Genomic DNA, 22,634 nt, shown 5'->3' on the forward strand with positions numbered 1-22,634 from the left:
TGGATTAAATTGTGGGATTGTTGGGTGGTGTGGCTCCTAAACCAGAAGAGCCTAATCCACACTGCATCTCAATAATTAAATAAATAAAACAGTGTGGTGACAGGGGCCATGCTGTTCCGCTTGTGCACAAGTAAATAAAGTGTGTTTGAGGAACGAGTGTGAGTTTTCAGAGTCCAGTTAATCGACGACGACAGTTTCAGGTTAAATCCCTTCTCCCGAGAATGGAGTAGATCAAATAATAAATCAGTGGTGATAAAATTTGAGTAAAACACCATAAATACAGTGAATCCCACTTCAACACTCTGAAGTTTACTTTTTTTGCAACACACTGCAATATTCACAGATATTCAGCAGCCGATTCTAGACAAGGAGGGTTGTTCCTGATGTTATTTCAATACACCAGGCACCTTCCACACAGGTTTGACTACTAGACAAGCCACGTAGACAATTTACATTTCTAAACATCCTCCATACTGTTGGTGGCCTGCAGTATAATGGACAGAAAGATTCAGTATTCCCCCCAGGTAGGTCTGGGGCATCCATGTTTGACAGCACGTGTGCAGTTCTCATACCTACTGACTGTTAAACACCAGAACCATTATGTAATCAAATCTAGCCCCAGATGCATTCAAGTTTGTAATTGTTTTTTTTTATGCTGGGTTGATGTGCTTCAAATTTCATAATTAGTTTGCTAACTCTCTCGGTGGTGTCTGAAAAGAGGCTGCTGTCCAAGTTGCATGCCATCTTGGTCAATGTCTCCCATCCACTACATAATGTACTGGTTGGGCACAGGAGTACATTCAGCTAGAGACTCATTCCACCGAGATGCAGCACAGAGCGTCATAGGAAGTCATTCCTGCCTGTGGCCATCAAACTTTACAACTCCTCCCTTGGAGGGTCAGACATCCTGAGCCAATAGGCTGGGCTGGTCCTGGACTTATTTCATAATTTACTGGCATAATTTACATATTACTATTTAACGATTTATGGTTCTATTACTATTTATTATTTATGGAGCAACTGTAATGAAAACCAATTTCCCCCGGGAGTAATAAAATATGACTATGACTATGCTCATTACTACCTTGGTAATCAAGTCAGAATCTACTGAGCTTTGCACTAATCCATTTCTGGGACTCCCTCCTCAAATTTCTCAGTCCCTCTACCTTTAAAAGCATCTTAAAATCTATCTCTCCACAAGACTTTTGGTCCTGTGTCCTAACAACTCCTCAGTCATTTTGTTTAAAGCTTGTATTGCGCATATGGCTACATTAAGTATGTATTACTGTAGATGGGTTGGGTGGGAGAGAATGGTAATTTTATACTATAATTTGACTCTGTGGCAAGTATGCATAAAACCCAGATAAAAGTGATCACATGAAGAATGTAGATAGGTAAAAATCTAAAAATGTATTTAACATTCATGTATAAGGTGCTAGTATGCCCGGTTCCAATGCTGTTTCACACGCCAATACACCTGCTCATGCAGAGAACATAATAAATCAAGTTTACATTAAGCTCGTTGAATGATGAATTTTTTTACTGACTCCCAAGAAACATTGTCCAAGATTGAACAACACCCAAAGTAGCACTTTCAATAATAAATTTAAATTTTTAAAAACTGCAAAAACTAGAGATCTGATATAAAAACAGAAACAGCCGAAAATGCTCAACTGGTCAGGCAGCATCTGAAGGAAAAGAAACAGAATTAATAACATGTACAGGGCTCAACTGCATTTCACAGATCTTGGGTGTCATTTGGTTTATTCTCCCTGATCCACACTTCCTCTGTCCCTCTTCCCTCTCTGTCATTGTTCTCATTATGACAACCCTGATCTCACCTGATTAGACATTACCCGAGTCCTGATGAAGGGTCTCAGCCCAAAACCTCAACAGTTTGCTCTTTTCCATAGATGGTGCCTGGCCTGCTGAGTTTCTCCAGCACTTTGTGCGTGTTGCTTTGGATTTCCAGCATCTGCAGATTACTACCCTTCCCTCATTCACTTAGCCTCTTAAGTCTAACTTGTTTTCTCGTTTTCCCAGTCTAAACAGAAGATACTTGACCTAAAATGTTCCCTCTAACCACATTCATTTATCCATTAGTCACATAGCCTACACGCCCCCCCCCCCGCCCCATGCAATGTAAAACTAACCTTCTCCCAGATCTGAAGCATTAACTTGTATTTTCTTTCCACTACAGCAGCCTGAGATGCTGAATGTATCTTGCATTTTCTGTTTTTTCTTTAAGTTTTTGGCAGTTTCAAAAACTGGGTAGTATAAATTTTCTGTAATAACAAAAAAGGCAAATGTAACAAAGACAATCAAATTTACATTCAGCAACTGATTCTGATGAAGCACCTAGAGGAAGACCTCGGCTTATGTACATCAAAAGCATAGCCAGGTGGCTACACATCGAGGAAATGGAAGACATCCAAACAACGGAGGATAGATCTCTATGGAAAACCATGGTCACCAAAGTCTGCATCGGATATGGTACCTAGACAGACTGAAGAAGTAAATCAAAAAGAAGCAATAAAACAATTGCTTTACACATTCAGTACCTTGTGAGATAAAGATCAAGTATTATTATAGGAGTAAAATATATATATCCCCCAAAGTATCTCAATATAGTTTTCCTCTTTGATTCCAGGAAATTATTTTTTTTTAAGTTGTACTTAAAGGAAAATGGGGCAGCACATGTTCTGTTGGTCCTATATATGCTCACTTCAACACCTGCAATTTCCGAGATATCTAGGTCAGTGCAAGGACAGGCAATGTAGCTGCAGAAATATATTTCTGAGCCTCTCACTTCACTTTCATCGGCCCGAATCAAAATAGTCTCCTTTTCAGAGGAGTGCAAAGAAATTAACAATGGGGCTTCTGCACATGACTGCCAGATCAGCCCAAGAACAGATAACCAATGTGACACCATTAGTCAAACTGCACTATTCACGTGGACGCCCATTTGTTCTTTGGGCCTTAAGCTTTTCAAGCTGCCGTTCTTCAACAGTAGTCCGGATACTCTAATGACTTCGCCTCATATACTTTGGATGCATTTTATTACTCCCAGTAGAGAGAACAAAGAGAGGAAAATAACTCTTAACTTTTCACTTGAAAGATTAGAATAATTTGAGCCAATGGACAGTGTATTGATTTTTAAATTGCACTTTAATAATTTATCGACTATGAAGCAGAGCATGAGAGTTTTCATTGTTATTCCATTCCAGTTCCAACCATTACTTATGGACAGGGAAATTTTATTTAATCTTAATTGAAAGACAAATAGCCTGTTTTATAAACAAGCTATTTTTACCCTCATTAGAAATACATAAGATCTATCTAGTTTATAGTGGCAGATTAAAATTAGCATCTGCTCCACCAATAAATCCCTAATTTTGTAACTGAAGATTGAAAAATTTTCATTTACATGTCCCACTAAACCATTCTTCAAGCTGGTAAAAACATAGAAATAAGTGAAATGGGAAAAGTTAAGTTATACTTTAACAATGTAAAACAAGGTGGAAATGGAAACAGCACAGTAGCAATTTTTAAATTGTTAGCTGTTTCTGTAACGAGTACTCAGGTTTTCAATCTCCTTTTCTAGACATGGAGGATTTTGGAGATCAGTTTGCAATACACACGGTATTTTCAACTTTGTGTAGTCCTCCGACTTCACGTGTTTGCGAATAAATTGCAAACACCAATCCTTCAGTGAATACACTGTAAAGAAAAAAGTTCATTGTTCACACAGGTTATGAAAGGAACAGATTTGCAATGTTTTGGCAACTAACTTCAGTATAACTTCATGTATAGCAAATTAAAAACATGTGTCCAACAACAATATTAACTTGAACCGACAGATGAGCTAAACAGTGAAAATAGTGGACATTTACAGAAAGTGTTTTAAAGAGACAAAATATAACAATGTTTTTGGTCTAGATTCAAATCACAATTTATATTAAATTAGGACTTATCAAGATAATTATTATTGGGTTGAGTTGCTATCCAATCTTGGCAATTTACTTCCAAATGTTTTGTCACCATACAATGAAGTCTCCTTGTACAGTGACAGAACGCTTGTAAGTAAATTGCCAAGGTTGGAGAACAGCTCAACCCAGCCATCAACCACCTAAACTATACATTTTCTGAATTATTTCCAAAATTATCATTTTGCAGAATAGGTATATTCTAATTATTTTTCTCTACTCTAATTACAGAACAAATTGTGCTGAAGTTACAATGTCTCTGGTCATTATTAGTTGGTGACTAGATTCTACTGCTGAGCAGGATTCTTTCCAAATAAATAGGCAGGTTGTATGACAAGAAATTTTCTTTTCACTGGATTTTTGCACATCCTGCAATTTGTACCATTTCTGTTACATTCCTGCCAATCTTCCCCAGAACTACATTTGGGACCATCTCAGAACCAGATTTAATATCACCGGCATATATCATGTAATTTGTTAACTTCATGTATGAGCACGTGGCCAAGTGGTTAAGGCATTGGACTAACTACCTGAAGGTCGTGAGTTTGAGCCCCAGCGAGGGAACATGTTGTGTCCTTGAGCAAGGCACTTAATCATACATTGCTCTGCAACGACACTGGTGCCAAGCTGTATGGGTCCTAATGTCCTTCCCTTGGACAACATTGGTGTAGTGGAGAGGGGAGACTTGCAGCATGGGCAACTGCTGGTCTTCCATACAACCTTGCCCAGGCCTGCACCCTGGAGAGTGAAGACTTTCCAGGCGCAGATCCATGGTCTCGCAAGACTAACAGATACCTTTATTATTTATTTGTTAATTTCATAGAAATTTTATCCCTAATTAATACATCTGAGTCAAAGAAAACAAATAATATCATTGAGCATATTATAAACTACACTTGTTGGAAATACTTCATTACACATTCAAAAATTCAAAGATACTCAGTATGTATGTAGTATACAACCCTGAGATTCATCTTCCCCACAGCCAGCCACGAAAGAAATAAAACCATGGAACCCGTTCAAAGAAAAACATCAACCCACCCCCAACATGCAAAAAAAAATTGTGCATACAGCAACAGAAATAAGAGCAAAAAGCGTGGAATATAAAACACAGATTCAAAAGAGTGCAGACATAATGGCTCCTGTCAGTGACTCGAATGTTGCCCTTATACTACCCGAATGGTGCTGTAATCCAAAAGTTTAATAGTAAAAATCCCCTGAGATATTGGCTGGATATCCATGTTTAGTGCTGATAGATTTGGGATTGGCAATGCTTTTTCACTGGTAGTGAGCAATCTTGGTCCAGACTGTGAAGCTAGAATAAACTAGTTTAAAATTATTTTTGTTCTGAGTCAACGAATTTGAATCTACGGATTGGAAGCAGCATCTCCAACACCATCACGCTGAGCACGGGGGCCCCCAGGGCTGTGTGCTCAGTCCACTGCTATTCACTCTGCTGACCCACTACTGTGCCGCAACACACAGCTCGAACCACATCACCAAGTTCGCCGATGTCACGACCGTGGTGGGTCTCTTTGGCAAGAACCATGAGTCAACATACAGAGAGGAGGTGCAGCGGCTAACGGACTGGTGCAGAGCCAACAACCTGTCTCTGAATGTAAACAAAAGAGATGGTTGTTGACTTCAGGAGGACACGGAGTGACCACTCTCCTCTGAACATCGACAACTCCTCCGTAGAGATCATTAAGAGCACCAAATTTCTTGGTGTTCACCTGGTGGAGAATCTCACCCGGTCCCTCAACACCAGCTCCATAGCAAAGAAAGCACAGCAGCATCTCTACTTTCTGCGAAGGCTGAGGAAAGTCCATCTCCCACCCCCCATCCTCACCACATTCTACAGAGGTTGTATTGAGAGCATCCTGAGCAGCTGCATCACTGCCTGGTTCGGAAATTGCACCATCTCGGATCGCAAGACCCTGCAGCGGATAGTGAGGTCAGCTGAGAAGATCATTGGGGTCTCTCCTCCCGCCATTACAGACATTTACACCACACGCTGCATCCGCAAAGCAAACAGCATTATGCAGGACCCCATGCACCCCTCATATAAACTCTTCTCCCTCCTGCCATCTGGCAAAAGGCACCAAAGCATTTGGGCTCTCACAACCAGACTATGTAACAGTTTCTTCCCCTAAGCCATCAGACTCCTCAATACCCAGAGCCTGGCTTGACACCAACCTACTATACCCTCTACTGTGCCTACTGTCTTGTTTATTATTTATTATTATTTATTGTAATGCCTGCACTGTTTTGTGCACTTTATGCAGTCCTGGATAGGTCTGTAGTCTAGTGTAGTTCTTGTGTTTTCTTTTACGTAGTTCAGTGTAGTTTTTGTATTGTTTCATGTAGCATCATGGTCCTGGAAAACATTGTCTCATTTTTACTATGTTCTGTACCAGCAGTTATGGTTGAAATGACAATAAAAGTGACGACTTGACTTGGCTATTTTCCAGCATGGGGATTTTTAATGATAGAATACTCATATAAACTCAGTGAGCTTCTTTATTAGGTACCTCCTGTACCTAATAACGTGGCCATCAACTGCACGTTTGTGGCCTTCTGCCACTTTAGCACATTCACTTTAACGTTCAACATGTTTTACATTCAGAGTTACTCTTCTGCACACCACTGGCAGATCGAAAAGGTCTGGCCATTCTCCTCTGACCTCTCTCATTAACGAGGCGTCTTTGCTCACAGATCTGGAAGTTCTTCTGTTTCTTTTCACCATTTCTGTAAACACTGGAGACTGTTGAGTGTGAAAATCTCAGGAGATCAGCAGTTTCTGGGTTAATCAAGCCACTCCGTCTAGCACCAACAATCAGTCCATGGTCAAACTCACTTAGACCACATTTCTTCCTCATTTTGATGTTTGGTCTTCAGCATGTCGGCATGCTTCTATGCATTAAGTTGTTGCCACACGATTAGCTGGTTAACAAACAGATTTACTGAATAAAATGTGTGTATGCTATTCAACAGTAACTAGGTTCAGATTCTATCCGTTTGTCCCTTCCCTGATCAAAGCATTGAAGTCATCTTCAATCCCCAGACTAGCGTTAGGATAAGACCAGATAACCGATTATAGTCTGTGATACTACTGTCTGTAAGGTTCAGTCAGGGTGATCACCAGCAATGAGATATTTGTTCCTATATGGACAAATATTTTAAAACAATCTTTGAGAAAAAAAGTTAATTAATGACATTCCCTCAAGACTGCTAATGGCCTGAGAAAGTCGTTTTTACAAATTCACTGAAATATTGATGTTTAGCTAAGAAGCAAGACATCCTGAAAATTCAGAAGCCTTTGTAGTTGAGTGAGAGGAATAAGATCTAATTACAGATCTGATGCTAGAGACATTATGTTTTGTGTTTGCGAGTTTAGTGCAGTTGAAAGCCACACGTTATACTTGCCTGGAAGTGTGATGTAAACAGGAAGATAAACGGGTTTGTTTCCATCATATAGTGCAGATGTTGGAAAATAAATTTCATCTTTCTTTATAAGCAATTTATCCCCAGTGTTTGCATCTCGAAAAACCCAAGGATGAGCTGAAATAAAAGAATCAAGCGTCAGATAATGGAATGTGTTGACAGCTACCAACAATTCACATAATACCCACTGTTACTTCATGGATACTGGCTACAAGTGCACAATCAATTTGTTCCATTAGTGACACTACAGTGTTGTCTGAGGCTCCTGGTGCTGTGTAATTTGTTATAGGCCAACAGCTACATGTTTGTGAAATAAAAACAGAAAGTGTTGAAAATACTCACCAGGATGGGACGTGAAACAGAGTTAAATTCAAAGACCTTTCATCAGAACTTTTCTATTTTGGTTTGAAAAGAGTAAATCTGCTTCTGAAAAAAACTTCCTGCACGTGCTTATTTAAAAAAAATTCAGCTGCATGTTTGTATTAATCCCTTGTTGAACTACTCCCTGTAGGAAATAGGCATCAAAAGCAAAATCACTGACATGGACAACTGCTGGCGCTCAAGTCCACTTAATGGCCACTTTATTAGGTACGGAAGTGAAACCCAGTGTGGTCTTCTGTGGCCCATCCACTTCAAGGCTCAACATGTCGTGCATTCACAAATGCTCTTCCGCACACCACTGTTGCAACGTGTGGTTATTTGAGTTACTGTCGCCTTCCTGTCAGCTTGAACCAGTCTGGTCACTCTGCTCTGATCTCTCTTATTAATGAGGCATTTTTGTTCACAGAACTGATGCTCACTGGATTGTTTTGTTTTGTGCAGAACTCTCTGTAAGCTCCAGAGCAGGGCTCCCCAACCCGGGGTCCACAGAACACTTGCTTAATGGGATTGGTCCCTGGCATTAAAAAAAAGTTGGGAACCCCTGCTCTAGAGTTCGTTGTGCATGAAAACCTCAGGGGATCAGCATTTCTGAAATACTCAAACACCATCTGTCGCCTACCATTGATCCATGGCCAAAGTCACTTAGATCACATTTCTTCCCCATTCTGATGTTTGGTCTGAACAACAACTGAACCTCTTCACCATGTCTGCGTGCTTTTATGCATTGAGTTGTTGTGACATGATTGGCTGATCAGATATTTGCAGTAAAGAGCAAGTGTACTGAATAAAGTGGCCACTGAAGGTAAATTGCTCTTTCATCCAACAGCAATCTTTATAAAAATGAAAAGTTTAGAGGACAAAAACTCATCTATATCAGATCAGTGCAAGGCAATGCTTTGCATGGTTCTCCAATCAACATCTGAGCTTTGATCACAGTCTTGTCACATTACTTTCTGAATCAGATCTTAAATTAGCAGGTTTTGATTATCAGTTTGAAACAGATAAACTGAATTCAATGTAGGAAAAATGACAAACTAGATATATTGTGCTTTGGAAGGACATCCAATGACATTCATGATCATCATATGTGCCATGTCGTATGACGTGGACAATCATGGTGTATGACCATGCTTGTTCTTGACAAATTCTACAGAGTTGATTGACCATTGCCTTCTTCTGGGGAATGTCTTTACAAGATGGGTAACCCAAGTCATTATTAATACTCTTCAGAGACTGTCTGCCTGGTGTCAATGGTCACAATAACCAGGACTTGCAGAAGGCAGAGGGTCATGGTGGAGGGAGTACATTAAGATTGGAGGGTTGTGACTAGTGGTGTCCCACAAGGATCTGTTCTGGGACCTCTACTTTTTGTGATTTTTATTAATGACCTGGATGTGGAGGTAGAAGGGTGGATTGGCAAGTTTGCAGACAACACAAAGGTTGGTGATGTTGTGGATAGTGTAGAGGATTGTTGATGATTGCAGAGAGACATTGGTAGGATGCAGAAGTGGGCTGAGAAGTGGTAGTTGGAGTTCAACCCAGAGAAGTGTGAGGTGGTACACTTTGGAAGGACAAACTCCAAGGCAGAGTACAAAGCAAATGGCAGGATACTTGGTGGTGTGGAGAAGCAGAGGGTTCTGGGGGTACTTGGCCACAGATCCCTGAAAGTTGCCTCACAGGTAGATAGGGTAGTTAAGAAAGCTTATGGGGTGTCAGCTTTCATAAGACGAGGGATAGAGTTTAAGAGTCGCAATGTAATGATGCAGCTCTATAAAGTTCTGGTTAGGCCACACTTGGAGTACTGTGTCCAGTTCTGGTTGCCTCACTATAGGAAGGATGTGGAAGCATTGGAAAGGGTACAGAGGAGATTTCCCAGGATGCTGCCTGGTTTGGAGAGTATGCATTATGATCAGAGATTAAGGGAGCTAGGGCTTTACTCTTTGGAGAGAAGGAGGATGAGAGGAGTCATGATAGAGGTGTACAAGATATTGAGAGGAATAGATAGAGTGGATAGCCAGTGCCTCTTCCCCAGGGCACCACTGCTCAATACAAGAGTACATGGCTTTAAGGTAAGGGGTGTGAAGTTCAAGGGGGATATTAGAGGAAGGTTTTTTTACTCAGAGAGTGGTTGGTGCGCGGGATGCACTGCCTGAGTCAGTGGTGGAGGCAGATACACTAGTGAAGTTTAAGAGACTACTAGACAGGTGTATGGAGGAATTTATGGTGGGGGGTTAGATGGGAGGCAGGGTTTGAGGGTCGGCACAACATTGTGGGCTGAAGGGCCTGTAATGTGCTGTACTATTCTATGTTCTATGTTGTGATATGCACCAGCTGCTTATACGAACATCAACCACCTGCTCCCATGGCTTCATGTGATACTGATCATGGGGCTAAGCAAGTGCTACACCTTGTCCAAGGGTGGTCTGCAGGCTAGCAGAGGGAAGGAGCATCTTACACCTCCTTTGACCTCCTAATGACACCAGAATTGAATGATAACCAAAGCCTGGAAGCTGTGCATTGCCATTTTATCCGGGTAGAAATTTGATCTTGTTCATGACAACATTTCACCTTATTCTGCATTGTATTCCATCGGCCTTTAAAAGTCAATTTCTAACATTAACAATGAAATAACATTCTCCACTACCATTGCATAATGCACATGACTAGCAAGATAATTTTTCACGTGTGGAACTCATACTGTCAATAAGTCTTTCTTGCAGGCATCACTATCAACTTCACAAAAGTTCAATGTTCAAAGTAAAGTTATCATCTAAGTACATGCATGTCACCATATACAACCCTGAGATTCATTTTCTTGCGGGCATACTCTATATAACTATAGAATGATAACTTAATAACCATAACAGAATGAAAGAAAGACTGCCCAACTTGGGCATTCAACAAGAGTGTAGAAGACATCAAACTATGCAAATGCAAAAAAAAAAGCAATAAATATCGAGAACATGACATAAAGAGTCCTTGGAAGTTAGTCCATTGGTTGTGGAAACAGTTCAACGATGGGGCACATGAAGTTAAGTGAAGTTATCCACTTTGGTTCAAGATTCTGATGTTTGAGGGATAGTAACTGTACCTGAACCTGCTAGTGTGAGTCTTGAGGCTCCTGTACCTTCCTCCTGATGGCAGCGGTGAGAAGAGAGCATGTGCTGGGTGGTGGTGGTCCCAGATGACGGACGCTTTTTCCCTGCTTCAGTGCTTCAAGAAGATGTGCTCATTGGTGGGGAGGGCTTTACCCGTGATGGACTGGGCCACGTCCACTACTTACTGTGACCAGCCAGTCAATATACTCTCCACTACGCTCCTAAGGGACTGTGTTAGGGAACTGGAGCTGCAGCTCGATGACCTTCATCTGGTCAGGGAGAGTGAGGAGTTGATAGAGAGACAGGCAGGTGGTCACACCGGGGCCACTAGAGGCAGATAAGTGGGTCATGGTTAGGAGGGGGAAGGGGAAGGGGAAGAGTCAGGTACTACAGAGTACCCTGGCGGCTGTGCCCCTTGACAATACGTACTCCTGTTTGAGTACTGTTGGGGGGGGGGACAGCGTACCTGGGGGAAGCAACAGTGGCCGTGCCTCTGGCACAGAGTCTGGCCCTTAGCTCAGAAGGGTAGGGAAGGGAAGAGGAGGGCAGTAGTAATAGGGGGCTGGATAGTTAGGGGGTCAGATAGGCGATTCTGTGGATGCAGTCAGTAGACCTGGGTGGTAGTTTGCCTCCCTGGTGCCAGGGTCCGGGATGTTTCTGATCGTGTCCAAGATATCCTGAAGTGGGAGGGTGAGGAGCCAGAGGTTATGGTACATATAGGTACCAATGACATAGGTAGGAAAAGAGAAGAGGTCCTGAAAAGAGAATATAGGGAGTTAGATTAGATTAGATTATGAGGACACTTAGTCCTCGTTTATTGTTATTTAGAAATGCATGCATTAAGAAATGATACAATGTTCCTCCAGTATGATATCACAGAAACACAGGACAGACCAAGACTAAAACTGACAGAAACCACATAATTATAACATATAGTTACAACAGTGCAAAGCAATACCGTAATTTGATAAAGAGCAGACCATGGGCGCGGTAAAAAAAATGTCTCAGAGTCCCGATAGACCATCATTCACGCAGACGGTAGAAGGAAGGAAAACTCTCCCTGTAATGAACCTCCAGAGTGGCAAACTTGCCAATGCAGCACCCGACTGCAGCGGACTCTGAGTCTGTCCGAAAACTTCGAGCCTCTGACCAGCCCTCAACACCGAGCACCATCTCTGCCAAGTGCTTCGAGCCCGCCCTGGCCGCCAAGCAAAAAGCAAAGCCGAGGTCTCGGGGCCTTCTCCTCCGGAGATTCTGGATCACACAGTAGCAGCGGCAGCAAAGAAGGCATTTCAGAAGTTTCACCAGATGTTCCTCCGTGGTCTCACATCTGTCTCCATCAAATCAGGATTGTGCACGGCACCCTACTTGACAGGTAACAGATATTCATCTGTTATAGTTAGGAAGGGAGTTGAGAAAAAGGACCGCAAAGGTAGTAATCTTGGGATTGCTGCTTGTGCCATGCGGCAGTGAGAGTAGGAATGGAATGAGGTGGAGGATAAATGCGTGGCTGAGGGATTGGAGCAGGGGGCAGGGATTCAAGTTTCTGGATCATTGGGACCTCTTTTCAGGCAGGTTTGACCTGTATAGAAAGGACAGGTTGCACTTGAATCCTAGGGGGACCAATATCCTGGCAGGGAGATTTGCAAAGGCTACTGGGGAGGCTTTAAACTAGAAAGGTTGGGGGATGGGAATCAAATTGAAGAGACTAGGAGAGAGGAGGTCAGTTCACAAATAGAGAAAGCTAGTAGACAGTATGTGAGGGAGGATAGGCAGATGACAGAGAAGGGGAGCGCTCAGACCAAAGATGTAGGGGAGAAGGAAGAAAAAGATAATAAAGTCGTTTGCACCATTAGGGATAAACAGAGAGTAAGAGGTGGAGAGTTTCTTAAATGCATCTATTTTAATGCTAGGAGCATTGTAAGAAAGGTGGATGCGCTTAGAGCATGGATTGATACCTGGAAATATGATGTTGTAGCTATTAGTGAAACATGGTTGCAGGAGGGGGGTGATTGGCAACTAAATATTTCTGGATTTTGTTGCTTCAGGTGTGATAAAATCAGAGGGGCAAGAGGGGGAGGTGTTGCATTGCTTGTCAGAGAAAATATTACAGTGGTGTTTTGGCAGGATAGATTAGAGGACTCGTCTAGGGAGGATATTTGGGTAGAATTGAGGAATGGGAAAGGTGTAGTAACACTTATAGGGGTGTATTATAGACCACCTAATGGGGAGCGAGAATTGGAGGAGCAAATTTGTAAGGAGATAGCAGATATTAGTAGCAAGCACAAGGCTGTGATTGTGGGAGATTTTAATTTTCCACACACAGACTGGGAAGCCCATTCTGTAAAAGGGCTGGATGGTTTGGAGTTTGTAAAATGTGTGCAGGATAGTTTTTTGCAGCAATACATAGAGGTACCAACCAGAGAAGGGGCAGTGTTGGATCTCCTGTTAGGGAATGAGATAGGTCAGGTGATGGAGGTATGTGTTGGGGAGCACTTCAGGTCCAGTGATCACAAAGCCCTTTGTTTCAATATAATTATGGAGAAGGATAGGACTGGACCCAGGGTTGAGATTTTTGATTGGAGAAAGGCTAACTTTGAGGAGATGCGAAAGGATTTAGAAGGAGTGGATTGGGACAATTTGTTTTATGGGAAGGATGTAATAGAGAAATGGATGTCATTTAAAGGTGAAATTTTGAGGGTACAGAATCTTTATGTTCCTGTTAGGTTGAAAGGAAAGGTTAAGAGTTTGAGAGAGCCATAGTTTTCAAGGGATATTGGAAACTTGGTTCGGAAAAAGAGGGAGATCTACAATAAATATAGGCAGCTTGGAGTAAATCAGGTGCTCGAGGAATATAAAGAATGTAAAAAGAATCTTAAGAAAGAAATTAGAAAAGCTAAAAGAAGATGAGGTTGCTTTGGCAAGTAAGATGAAAATATATCCAGAGGGTTTCTACAGTTATATTAATAGCAAAAGGATAGTGAGGGATAAAATAGGTCCTTTAGAGAATCAGAGTGGACAGCTATGTGTGGAACCAAAAGAGATGGGGGAGATTCTGAACAATTTCTTTCTTCGGTATTCACTAAGGAGAAGGATATTAAATTGTGTAAGGCAAGGGAAACAAGTAGGGTAGTTATGGAAACTAAGATGATTAAAGAAGAGGAAGTACTGGAGCTTTTAAGGAATATAAAAGTGGATAAGTCTCTGGGTCCTGACAGGATGTTCCCTAGGACCTTGAGGGAAGTTAGTATAGAAATAGCAGGGGCTCTGACAGAAATATTTCAAATGTCATTAGAAACAAGGATGGTGCCGGAGGATTGGCGTATTGCTCATGTGCTTCCATTGTTTAAAAAGGGTTCTAAGAGTAAACCTAGCAATTATCGGCCTGTAAGTTTGGCGTCAGTGGTGGGTAAATTAATGGAAAGTATTCTTAGAGATGGTATATTTAATTATCTGGATAGACAGGGTCTGATTAGGAACAGTCAACATGGATTTGTGCGTGGAAGGTCATGTTTGACAAATCTTATTGAATTTTTTGAAGAGGTTACTAGGAAAACTGATGAGGGTAAAGCGGTGGATGTTGTCTATATGGACTTCAGTAAGGCCTTTGACAAGGTTCCACATGGAAGGCTAGTTAGGAAGGTTCAATCGTTAAGTATTAATATTGAAGTAGTAAAATTGATTCAACAGTGGCTGGATGGGAGATGCCAGAGAGTAGTGGTGGATAACTGTTTGTCAGATTGGAGGCCGGTGACTAGTGGTGTGCCTCAGGGTTCTGTACTGGGTCCAATGTTGTTTGTCATATACATTAATGATCTGGATGAGGGGGTGATAAATTGGATTAGTAAGTATGCAGATGATACTAAGATAGGTGGCGTTGTGGATAATGAAGTAGGTCTTCAAAGCTTGCAGAGAGATTTAGGCCAGTTAGAAGTGTAGGCTAAAAGATGGCAGATGGAGTTTAATGGTGATAAGTGTGAGATGCTACATTTTGGTAGGACGAATCAAAATAGGACATACTTGGTAAATGGTAGGGCATTGAGGAATGCGGTGGAACAGAGTGATCTAGGAATAATGGTGCATAGTTCCCTGAAGGTGGAATCTCATGTGGATAGGGTGGTGAAGAAAGCTTTTGGTATGCTGGCCTTTATTAATCAGAGCATTGAGTATAGGAGTTGGGATGTAATGTTGATATTGTACAAGGCATTGGTAAGGCCAAATTTGGAGTATTGTGTACAGTTCTGGTCACCGAATTATAGGAAAGATGTCAACAAAATAGAGAAAGTACAGAGAAGATTTACTAGAATGTTACCTGGGTTTCAGCACCTAAGTTACAGAGAAAGGTTGAACAAATTAGGTCGTTATTCTTTGGAGCGTAGAAGGTTGAGGGGGACTTGATTGAGGTATTTAAAATTATGAGGGGGATAGATAGAGTTGACGTAGATAGGCTTTTACCATTGAGAGTGGGGGGGGGGGATTCAAACAAGAGGACATGAGTTGAGAGTCAAAGGGCAAAAGTTTAGGGGTAACATGAGGGGGAACTTCTTTACTCAGAGAGTGGTAGCTGTGTGGAATGAGCTTCCAGTAGAAGTGGTAGAGGCAGGTTCGATTTTGTCATTAAAAAAAAAAATTGGATAGGTATATGGACAGGAAAGGAATGGAGGGTTATGGGCTGAGTGCAGGTCGGTGGGACTAGGTGAGAGTAAGTGTTTGGCATGGACTAGAAGGGCTGAGATGGCCTGTTTCCGTACTGTAATTGTTATATGGTTATTGAGAAACTTCTAAGTTTTAGATGTTAAGCCAAATCTCCACAAATTCCTAAAGAAATAAAGGCACTGCTGTGCTTTCTTCGTAATTGCACTTATGTGCTGGGCCCAGGACAGGTCCTCTGATATGATAGCATCGAGGAACTTCAAGTTGCTGATCCTCTGCACCTCTGTTCCTCCAATGAGGATTGGTTCATAGACTTCTAGTTTCCTCCTCTTGAAATCAATAATCAGCTCCTTGGTCTTGCTGAGTAAGTCATTGTTGTTATGGCAACGTCAATATATACATGCACTTTCCAGCACTTAACAGCATTAAGATGAAATCATTGTGCTTTAAAAGATTAATTTTCAATTCAAGAGGCATTGACTTTATTTCAAAGTTTAAAGTAAATTTATTATCAAAGTACGTATATCAGCATATACAAACATGAGATTCGTTATATGGCACTTTCATTTCAGCACTATTTCTGGTGACAATGTACTAGCAGAAAGTAGGCAGTGCTGATACCTTTGGAACTTGCAAGACCACCTTAGATGTGCTTGCACATAATCTCTGTAAGTACAACACAGCAAAGGCCAATATGTTGAGTCAGACAATTGTAATTCTCTTAGTCAGATAGGCTGCGCTAGCCATACACATAAAACCCAGCCGCTATTTTTGATCATCTCCATTTGATTCAAGTTGAATGTCAGTGCTTTCATTTGATTCTGGAGCCACAGAATAGCAGACACAGAGAAACAGGCCTGTCGGTCCACCACGATCATGACCAAGTTCTCATCTAGAATAGTCCCATTTATCAGTAATTGGCCTTCAGCAATTGACTTGTAGCCTTCAACAGCTTGGGAATTCAAGTGCTCATCTAGTTAGTTCCTAAATGTTGGGAGGATACCTGGTCCCACCATCCATCAAGGCAGTTTGTTCCACATTTTAACCATCTTCTTTGTAAAGAGTTCTTCCCCAGCACCCTCCTAAACCTCTTCCCAACTGTTAGACTTAACTTACGTACTAAAGTTTTGACACTTCTGTTCTGGGGAAATGTTTCCAACTATCCACCCTGTCTATGACTCACATAGCTATATATACTTCAATCAAATCCTCCATCAACCTCCTCTGCTCTAAGGAAAACAAACCCAGCCTAGGCAGTCTCTGACTGTAAGTGACCCTCAGGTTTCTGAATGGTCCATGAATCCATGAGCTCTACCTCGTTATTCCTTTTATTTGCACTAATTAAATTTATTTTTGCAATTTGTAGCAATGTTATGTCTGCTGCCACAAAACAACATATTTCACATAATCTAAGCCAGCAATAATAAATCTGATTCTGATATGCTCCAACCAAACAATAACCTAGTGAATCTCCACTGCATCCTCTCCCCCTTGTAGTGAGGTGGCCAACACTGTACGCATATTCGTGCAGTGACCCAACCAATGGCTTATAAAGATATTCCTTAACCTCCCTGCTCTTATTGGTAATTAGTAATTGGTTTATTGTTGTCACATGTACTGAGGTACAATTAAAAACTCAAGTTATTATGACATCTCTACAGATTATTTCAAAACAACAGTACATTGAGGTAGTCCAAGGGAAAAGAAATAAATGCAGAACACAGTGTAATAGTTCCAGAGAAAGTCAGGCGCAGACAGGCAATCAGAGTGAGATAGATTGTTAGATCAAGAGATCATCTTATTATGATAGAAGACTAGAGGGGCAATCATTGGTTTTAAAACCTTGTCAGTAAGGCCAAGGAATTGATTGTGGACTTCAGGAAGGGTAGGTTGAGGGAACACATCGAAGTATCAGTGGTGGAAAGGGTGAGCAGTTTCACATTCCTTGGCGTCAACATCTCTGAAAATCTATCCTGGGCCCAACATATTGCTGCAGTTACAAAGACAGGCATGACAGTGGCTATATTTTGTTAGGAGTTTGAGGAAACTTGGTGCATCACCAAAGACTCTCGCAAGTTTCTACAGATGTATTGTGGAGAGCATTCTAACTGATTGCATCACCGTCGGGAATTGGGAGGAGGGACAAATGTACGGGTTCGGAAAAAGCTGCAGAAAGCTGTGAACTCAGTCAGCTCCATCACGGGCACTAACTTCTTCAGCATCCAGTATACCTTTAAAAGACGATGTCTCAAAAAGGAGGCATCCATCATTAAGTACCCCCATCATCCAGAACACACTCTCTTCTCATTGCCACCATTAGCAAGGAGGTAGAGGAGCCTGAGACCCACATTCAGTGTATTAAGAACAGCTTCTTTGCCTCGAACTTTAGATTTCTGAATGGACAATAAACTGATGTACATAATCTCACTAGTTTTTGCACTACTTGAATTGAATTGACTTTATTTCTTACATCCTTCATATACATGAGTAAAAATCTTTATGTTACATCTCCATCTAAATGTGCAATCATAGTAATTTATAATAGTTTATAATAAATAGAACAGTCAATGTAACATAGAATACACTCAAATCAGCATGAGTGAATCAGTCTGATGGCCTGGTGGAAGAAGCTGTCCTGGGGCCTGTTGGTCCTGGCTTTTATGCTGCGGTGCTGTTTCCCAGATGGTAGCAGTTGGAATAGATTGTGGTTGAAGTGACTCGGGTCCCCAATGATCTTACGGGCCCTTTTTACACACCTGTTTTTGTACATGTCCTGAATAGTGGGAAGTTCACATCTACAGATGCACTGGGCGGTCCACACCACTCTCTGCAGAGTCCTGCGATTAAGCGAGATACAGTTCCCATACCAGGCAGTGATGCAGCCCATCAGGATGCTCTCAATTGTGTCCCTGTAGAAAGTTCTCAGGATTTGGGGGCTCATACCAAACTTCCTCAACCGTCTGAAGTGAAAGAGGTGCTGTTGTGCATTTTTCATCACATAGCTGGTGTGTACAGACCATGTGAGGTCCTCGGTGATGTGGATGCTGAGGAACTTGAAGCTGTTTATCCTCTCAACCCCAGATCCATTGATATCACTAGGGGTTAGCCGATCTCCATTCCTCCTGTAATCCACAACCAGCTCCTTTGTTTTTGCGACATTGAGGGAGAGGTTGTTTTCTTGACACCACTGTGTCAGAGAGATGACTTCTTCCCTGTAGGCCACCTCGTTATTGTTTGAGATAAGGCCAATCAATGTAGTGTCGTCGGCAAATTTAATTACTAGATTGGAGCTGTGGATGGCAACATAGTCATGGGTATACAGGGAGTAAAGGAGGGGACTCAGTACGCAGCCCTGAGGGGCTCCTGTGTTGAGAGTCAGAGGGTTGGAGGTGAGGGAGCACAAGGCAGGGTCAAGGTTGAGGTCTCTGAGCTTCTTGTCAAGCCTGGATGGAACTATATTGTTGAATGCTGAACTGTAGTCCAAGAACAGCTTTCTCACATAAGCATCCTTCTTCTCCAGATGTGTAAGGACAGTACGTAGAGCAGTGGCTATAGCGTCATCTGTCAATTGGTTGTCAGTAGGCCAGTTCTAGGCGGTTCAGTTTGGATGGTAGCAAGCTACAGATGTAATCCTTGACCAGCCTCTCAATGCATTTGCTTATTATTGAGATGAGTGTGACAGGACGTCAGTCGTTCAGGCATGTTACCCTGGTCTTTTTTGGTACAGGGTTAATGGTGGATAATTTGAAGCAGGAAGGCACTCTACACTGTGAGAGGGGGAGATTAAAAATGTCAGTAAACACACCTGCCAGATGTGCTGCACACATCATGAGTACTCGCCCTGGGATGCCGTCCGGTCCTGCAGCCTTGCGACTGTCCACTCATTGGAAACCTTTGCCTACCTCAGCCTCAGAGATGACCAGGTTGCAGTTTGTAGCGGTGGCTTTCCTCGGAGGCTCAGAGTTAGAGACATCGAACCGAGCATAAAAGTGATTGAGTTCATTTGGGACAGAGGCCACGTTGTTGGCAGCACCACAACGTTTGGCTCTGAAGTCTGCGATGGTATGCAGCCCTCGCCACAAGTCACGTGTGCTATTCGTTGTGAATCTTGACTCCAACTTGTATCTGTATTGTTGTTTCACAGCCTTGATAGCTTTGCGCAGGTCATAGCTGCTTTTCTTGAGTTCCTGCTGATTGTCGGCAACGTAAGCTCTCTGTCGCGTGGTAAGTGCTGCTCACACAGAACTATTGATCCAGGGTTTCTGGTTCAAGAAGACCCTGAACGACTTCTGGGGGACAACATCGTTGACGTACTTCCGGATGAAGCATGTGTCTCCATCTGTGAAGATATTCCAGTCATGGCAGACATTCCAGTCAACGTCATCCAAACAGTTCCAGATACTAATGTAATGATATATATTTCTTATTGTAATTTATAGTTTTTTAAATCAATGTACTGCTGCAAAAAACAAATATCATGACATATGCCAGTGATAGTGAACTTCATTCTGATTCTCAACCACAGAGTGGAAGCTGTCCTTGAGCCTTATATTCTAGGCCCTAGATAATTAAGGCAGGTATCCCATTTGCCTTATCTGTCTGGCCTGAAAGTGAATCTCAGGGTAGGACATGGTGACATATACGGTTCAGTGGTTCCATTTAATATTAAAGATTGTATACAGTATACAACCTGAAATTCTTCCTCTTTGCAGACACCCATGAAACATATGAAAATGCCCAAAGAATGAATGACAGAAAAACTTTGTGTACTTTGATAATAAATTTACTTGAACTTTGCCATCTTCAGAGAGCCTTGTTTACCAAGGACCCTCCATTCCTCTGCTTTGTGGAGCACCTGCATTCAGTCCACAGTTGCTGAAGTTCCTGTTGCCGATACATTATTCCTACATCCCACACCTGCTCAAGCCTCTCTACTGTCACCTACACGATGCCTAACACAAACTGGAAGAACAGCATCTCTCCTTCCATGTGAGCAACTTGCATCCTTCTGCTCTTCTTCAACTTCAGATAACTCACTCTTTCCTTTTTTTTTCCTGCATCAGAACTGGCCATTTCTGTCAGTCAAAGGTTCATTTTATTTCCCCTTTCAATGATATCAAGTCTATCCTGTTGGGAATGTCCTTCGGCCTTGTGATTAATAGCATTTTTTTTTAAAAAGGCAAAAATTGATCTGATTCTTATCTAATGTCACATTAACTTGGTTAGTCTCCACTCTCAGAAATGTTCCCCTGTGTCCTGCCCTCCATCTCCCACCTTGTCTGCTACTGAAAACTTGTTTCTCTCTTTCTCAGTTCTGGTAAAGGGTCTCAGACCAGAAACATATCTCCACAGATTGGTCTCCTGACCGTTTCCTCCATTTTCTTGTTCTATTATGGATAAAATCGGTCTTTTCACAAATCAAAATTTCAAATAAACACCTTTATATCCACTGGTATTGTCCACAAATATGCAGTCGACCTCAGTGCTCCTTGAAGGAATGTACTGCAGCATGCAAGAGGCTTCAGATACGGAAGAAGTTGAGTCTACAGGTCTGTCGGCCTCACAGGAGCACCGACATGTGATTCGCACAAAGATCTACTGTTTTAAATATATATTTTGTTTCTACTTACTGCGATAGGTGCGCATATGCAAAATGCCTCCCGGGGCAATGTCGTCATAATTTTGAGGAAGTCCCTTAAAATCGATCCACCAAGGTCTTGCAGTGCGCTGGGTCAGATTAACAAATTTCACAAAACTGCCTTCGTCGGAATGCAAGGATCTAAGCGTGCACGGCGGCTGCTCGTTCATGACAGTCACAAATCCGATCGTAGTCGCTATTGATCGCTTTCACCTGGTTTTCTATCAATTGCAAATCAAAAACAGGAAGCGGCAAGTTCGAAGGAGATGGTCCTGGCAGGGAGCTGGGAGTGGGCTGAGGCTGGGAATAGTCGGGCAGAGCCCGGGCGTGAAGAATGCGGGTCAAGTAAGGGTGTAAGACAAATAACTTGAGTTTGGATGAAAATTTTGCAACCTGCTTTCAGCATTTTCCTCGGAGACCATTCCCAGAAACTTTCTGCTGGATTGTTTGTGACGAATTCCCCCTCTCGCACCCTCTCAAATGCACCGCCCTCTGCGTGGTGCTGTGAGGAGTGTCAGCTAGCAGGAAGGCAATTCCCCTCGCCGAGATGAGACTGTGAAACAGGAAGTAAAACACTGATATAATATATTTCTAAATCGTTGTAAGCAAAGTAATGATTGATGCGATATTAGATGACGTGAAAGATTTTTACAAAGTTCAAAGTAAATTTATTATCAAAGTACATATATGCCACCACATACAACCATGAAATTCAATTTCTTGTGGGCATACCCAATAAATCTATAAATCAAATCAAGTTCAACTATCATTCAACCATAAATGGATATGGCCGAATGAGACAGCGTTCCTCTACTGCCAAAGTGCAAAGCATGCACTGTGCATTCAAGATAACAAGAAGGAAAGAAAAGCTGTGTACACACATCTATTGATGCTTCTGGACACATCTTCAGTGATGTTCCTGGAATCATCGGGTGTTTTGGGTCTTTCAACATCATACAACCTCCTCCAGGTGACCCAGCCGGGGCTGATCAGACCCCAGCTTGTGTCCGGATGGCTAGCTACTTATGACTCCATGGCTCCCCTCTTTTGAGCCACAGCCATCTTGAGGCCCTCTCTGCCGCATCGGTGGTACTGCGGATAGCTCTCCTCTTCCTCTCTCCCTCGATGCCCAAAATGCTGAAGGCTCTAACTAAAGAACGGGCTACGAATCCCCTACAACCAACCTCCACTGGGCATGGCTTGCAGCTTCCTATCAACCCCTCCCTTTGCCGTTGCCTCCAGAATTTGGTTGACATCTTCATCAAACTGCTTCCACAGTGAAGTCATGTTAGCTGCAGGCCATTTGATCCGCCTCCTGTTAGACTTCATGTTAGAGGGATTAGTTTGCAACACTTGGAGGTTCCGGGCACTATGGGGTGACTCCGGGCCTGGCCCCTCCTTCGTCTCACCAGGTTGGACACCTGCGCGTTGCGC

General features: G+C 42.3%; 1 protein-coding gene across 2 annotated transcripts; it reads right to left on the reverse strand.

The window, feature by feature from the left end:
- Positions 1–1,430: 1,430 nt before the first annotated feature.
- Positions 1,431–21,733, reverse strand: vhll (von Hippel-Lindau tumor suppressor like). 2 transcript variants are annotated; one of them, XR_010019164.1, is made up of 4 exons: positions 21,193–21,733; positions 7,413–7,547; positions 2,154–3,720; positions 1,431–1,688 (listed from the first exon to the last, which is right to left on the reverse strand). XR_010019164.1 is itself a non-coding variant. In XM_063057776.1 (3 exons), the coding sequence occupies exons 1-3, from the start codon at positions 21,368–21,370 to the stop codon at positions 3,557–3,559; spliced, it is 477 nt and encodes a 158-aa protein (XP_062913846.1). In that variant the 5' UTR covers positions 21,371–21,733; the 3' UTR covers positions 2,134–3,556. The 2 variants fall into 2 exon arrangements, 1 of the variants encoding a protein (XP_062913846.1); XM_063057776.1 differs by lacking the exon at positions 1,431–1,688 and having other exon boundaries at positions 2,134–3,720.
- Between the last annotated feature and the right edge of the window lie 901 nt (positions 21,734–22,634).

Source organism: Mobula hypostoma, chromosome 9, assembly GCF_963921235.1.
Source record: "Mobula hypostoma chromosome 9, sMobHyp1.1, whole genome shotgun sequence".
Taxonomy (NCBI): Eukaryota; Metazoa; Chordata; class Chondrichthyes; order Myliobatiformes; family Myliobatidae; genus Mobula; species Mobula hypostoma.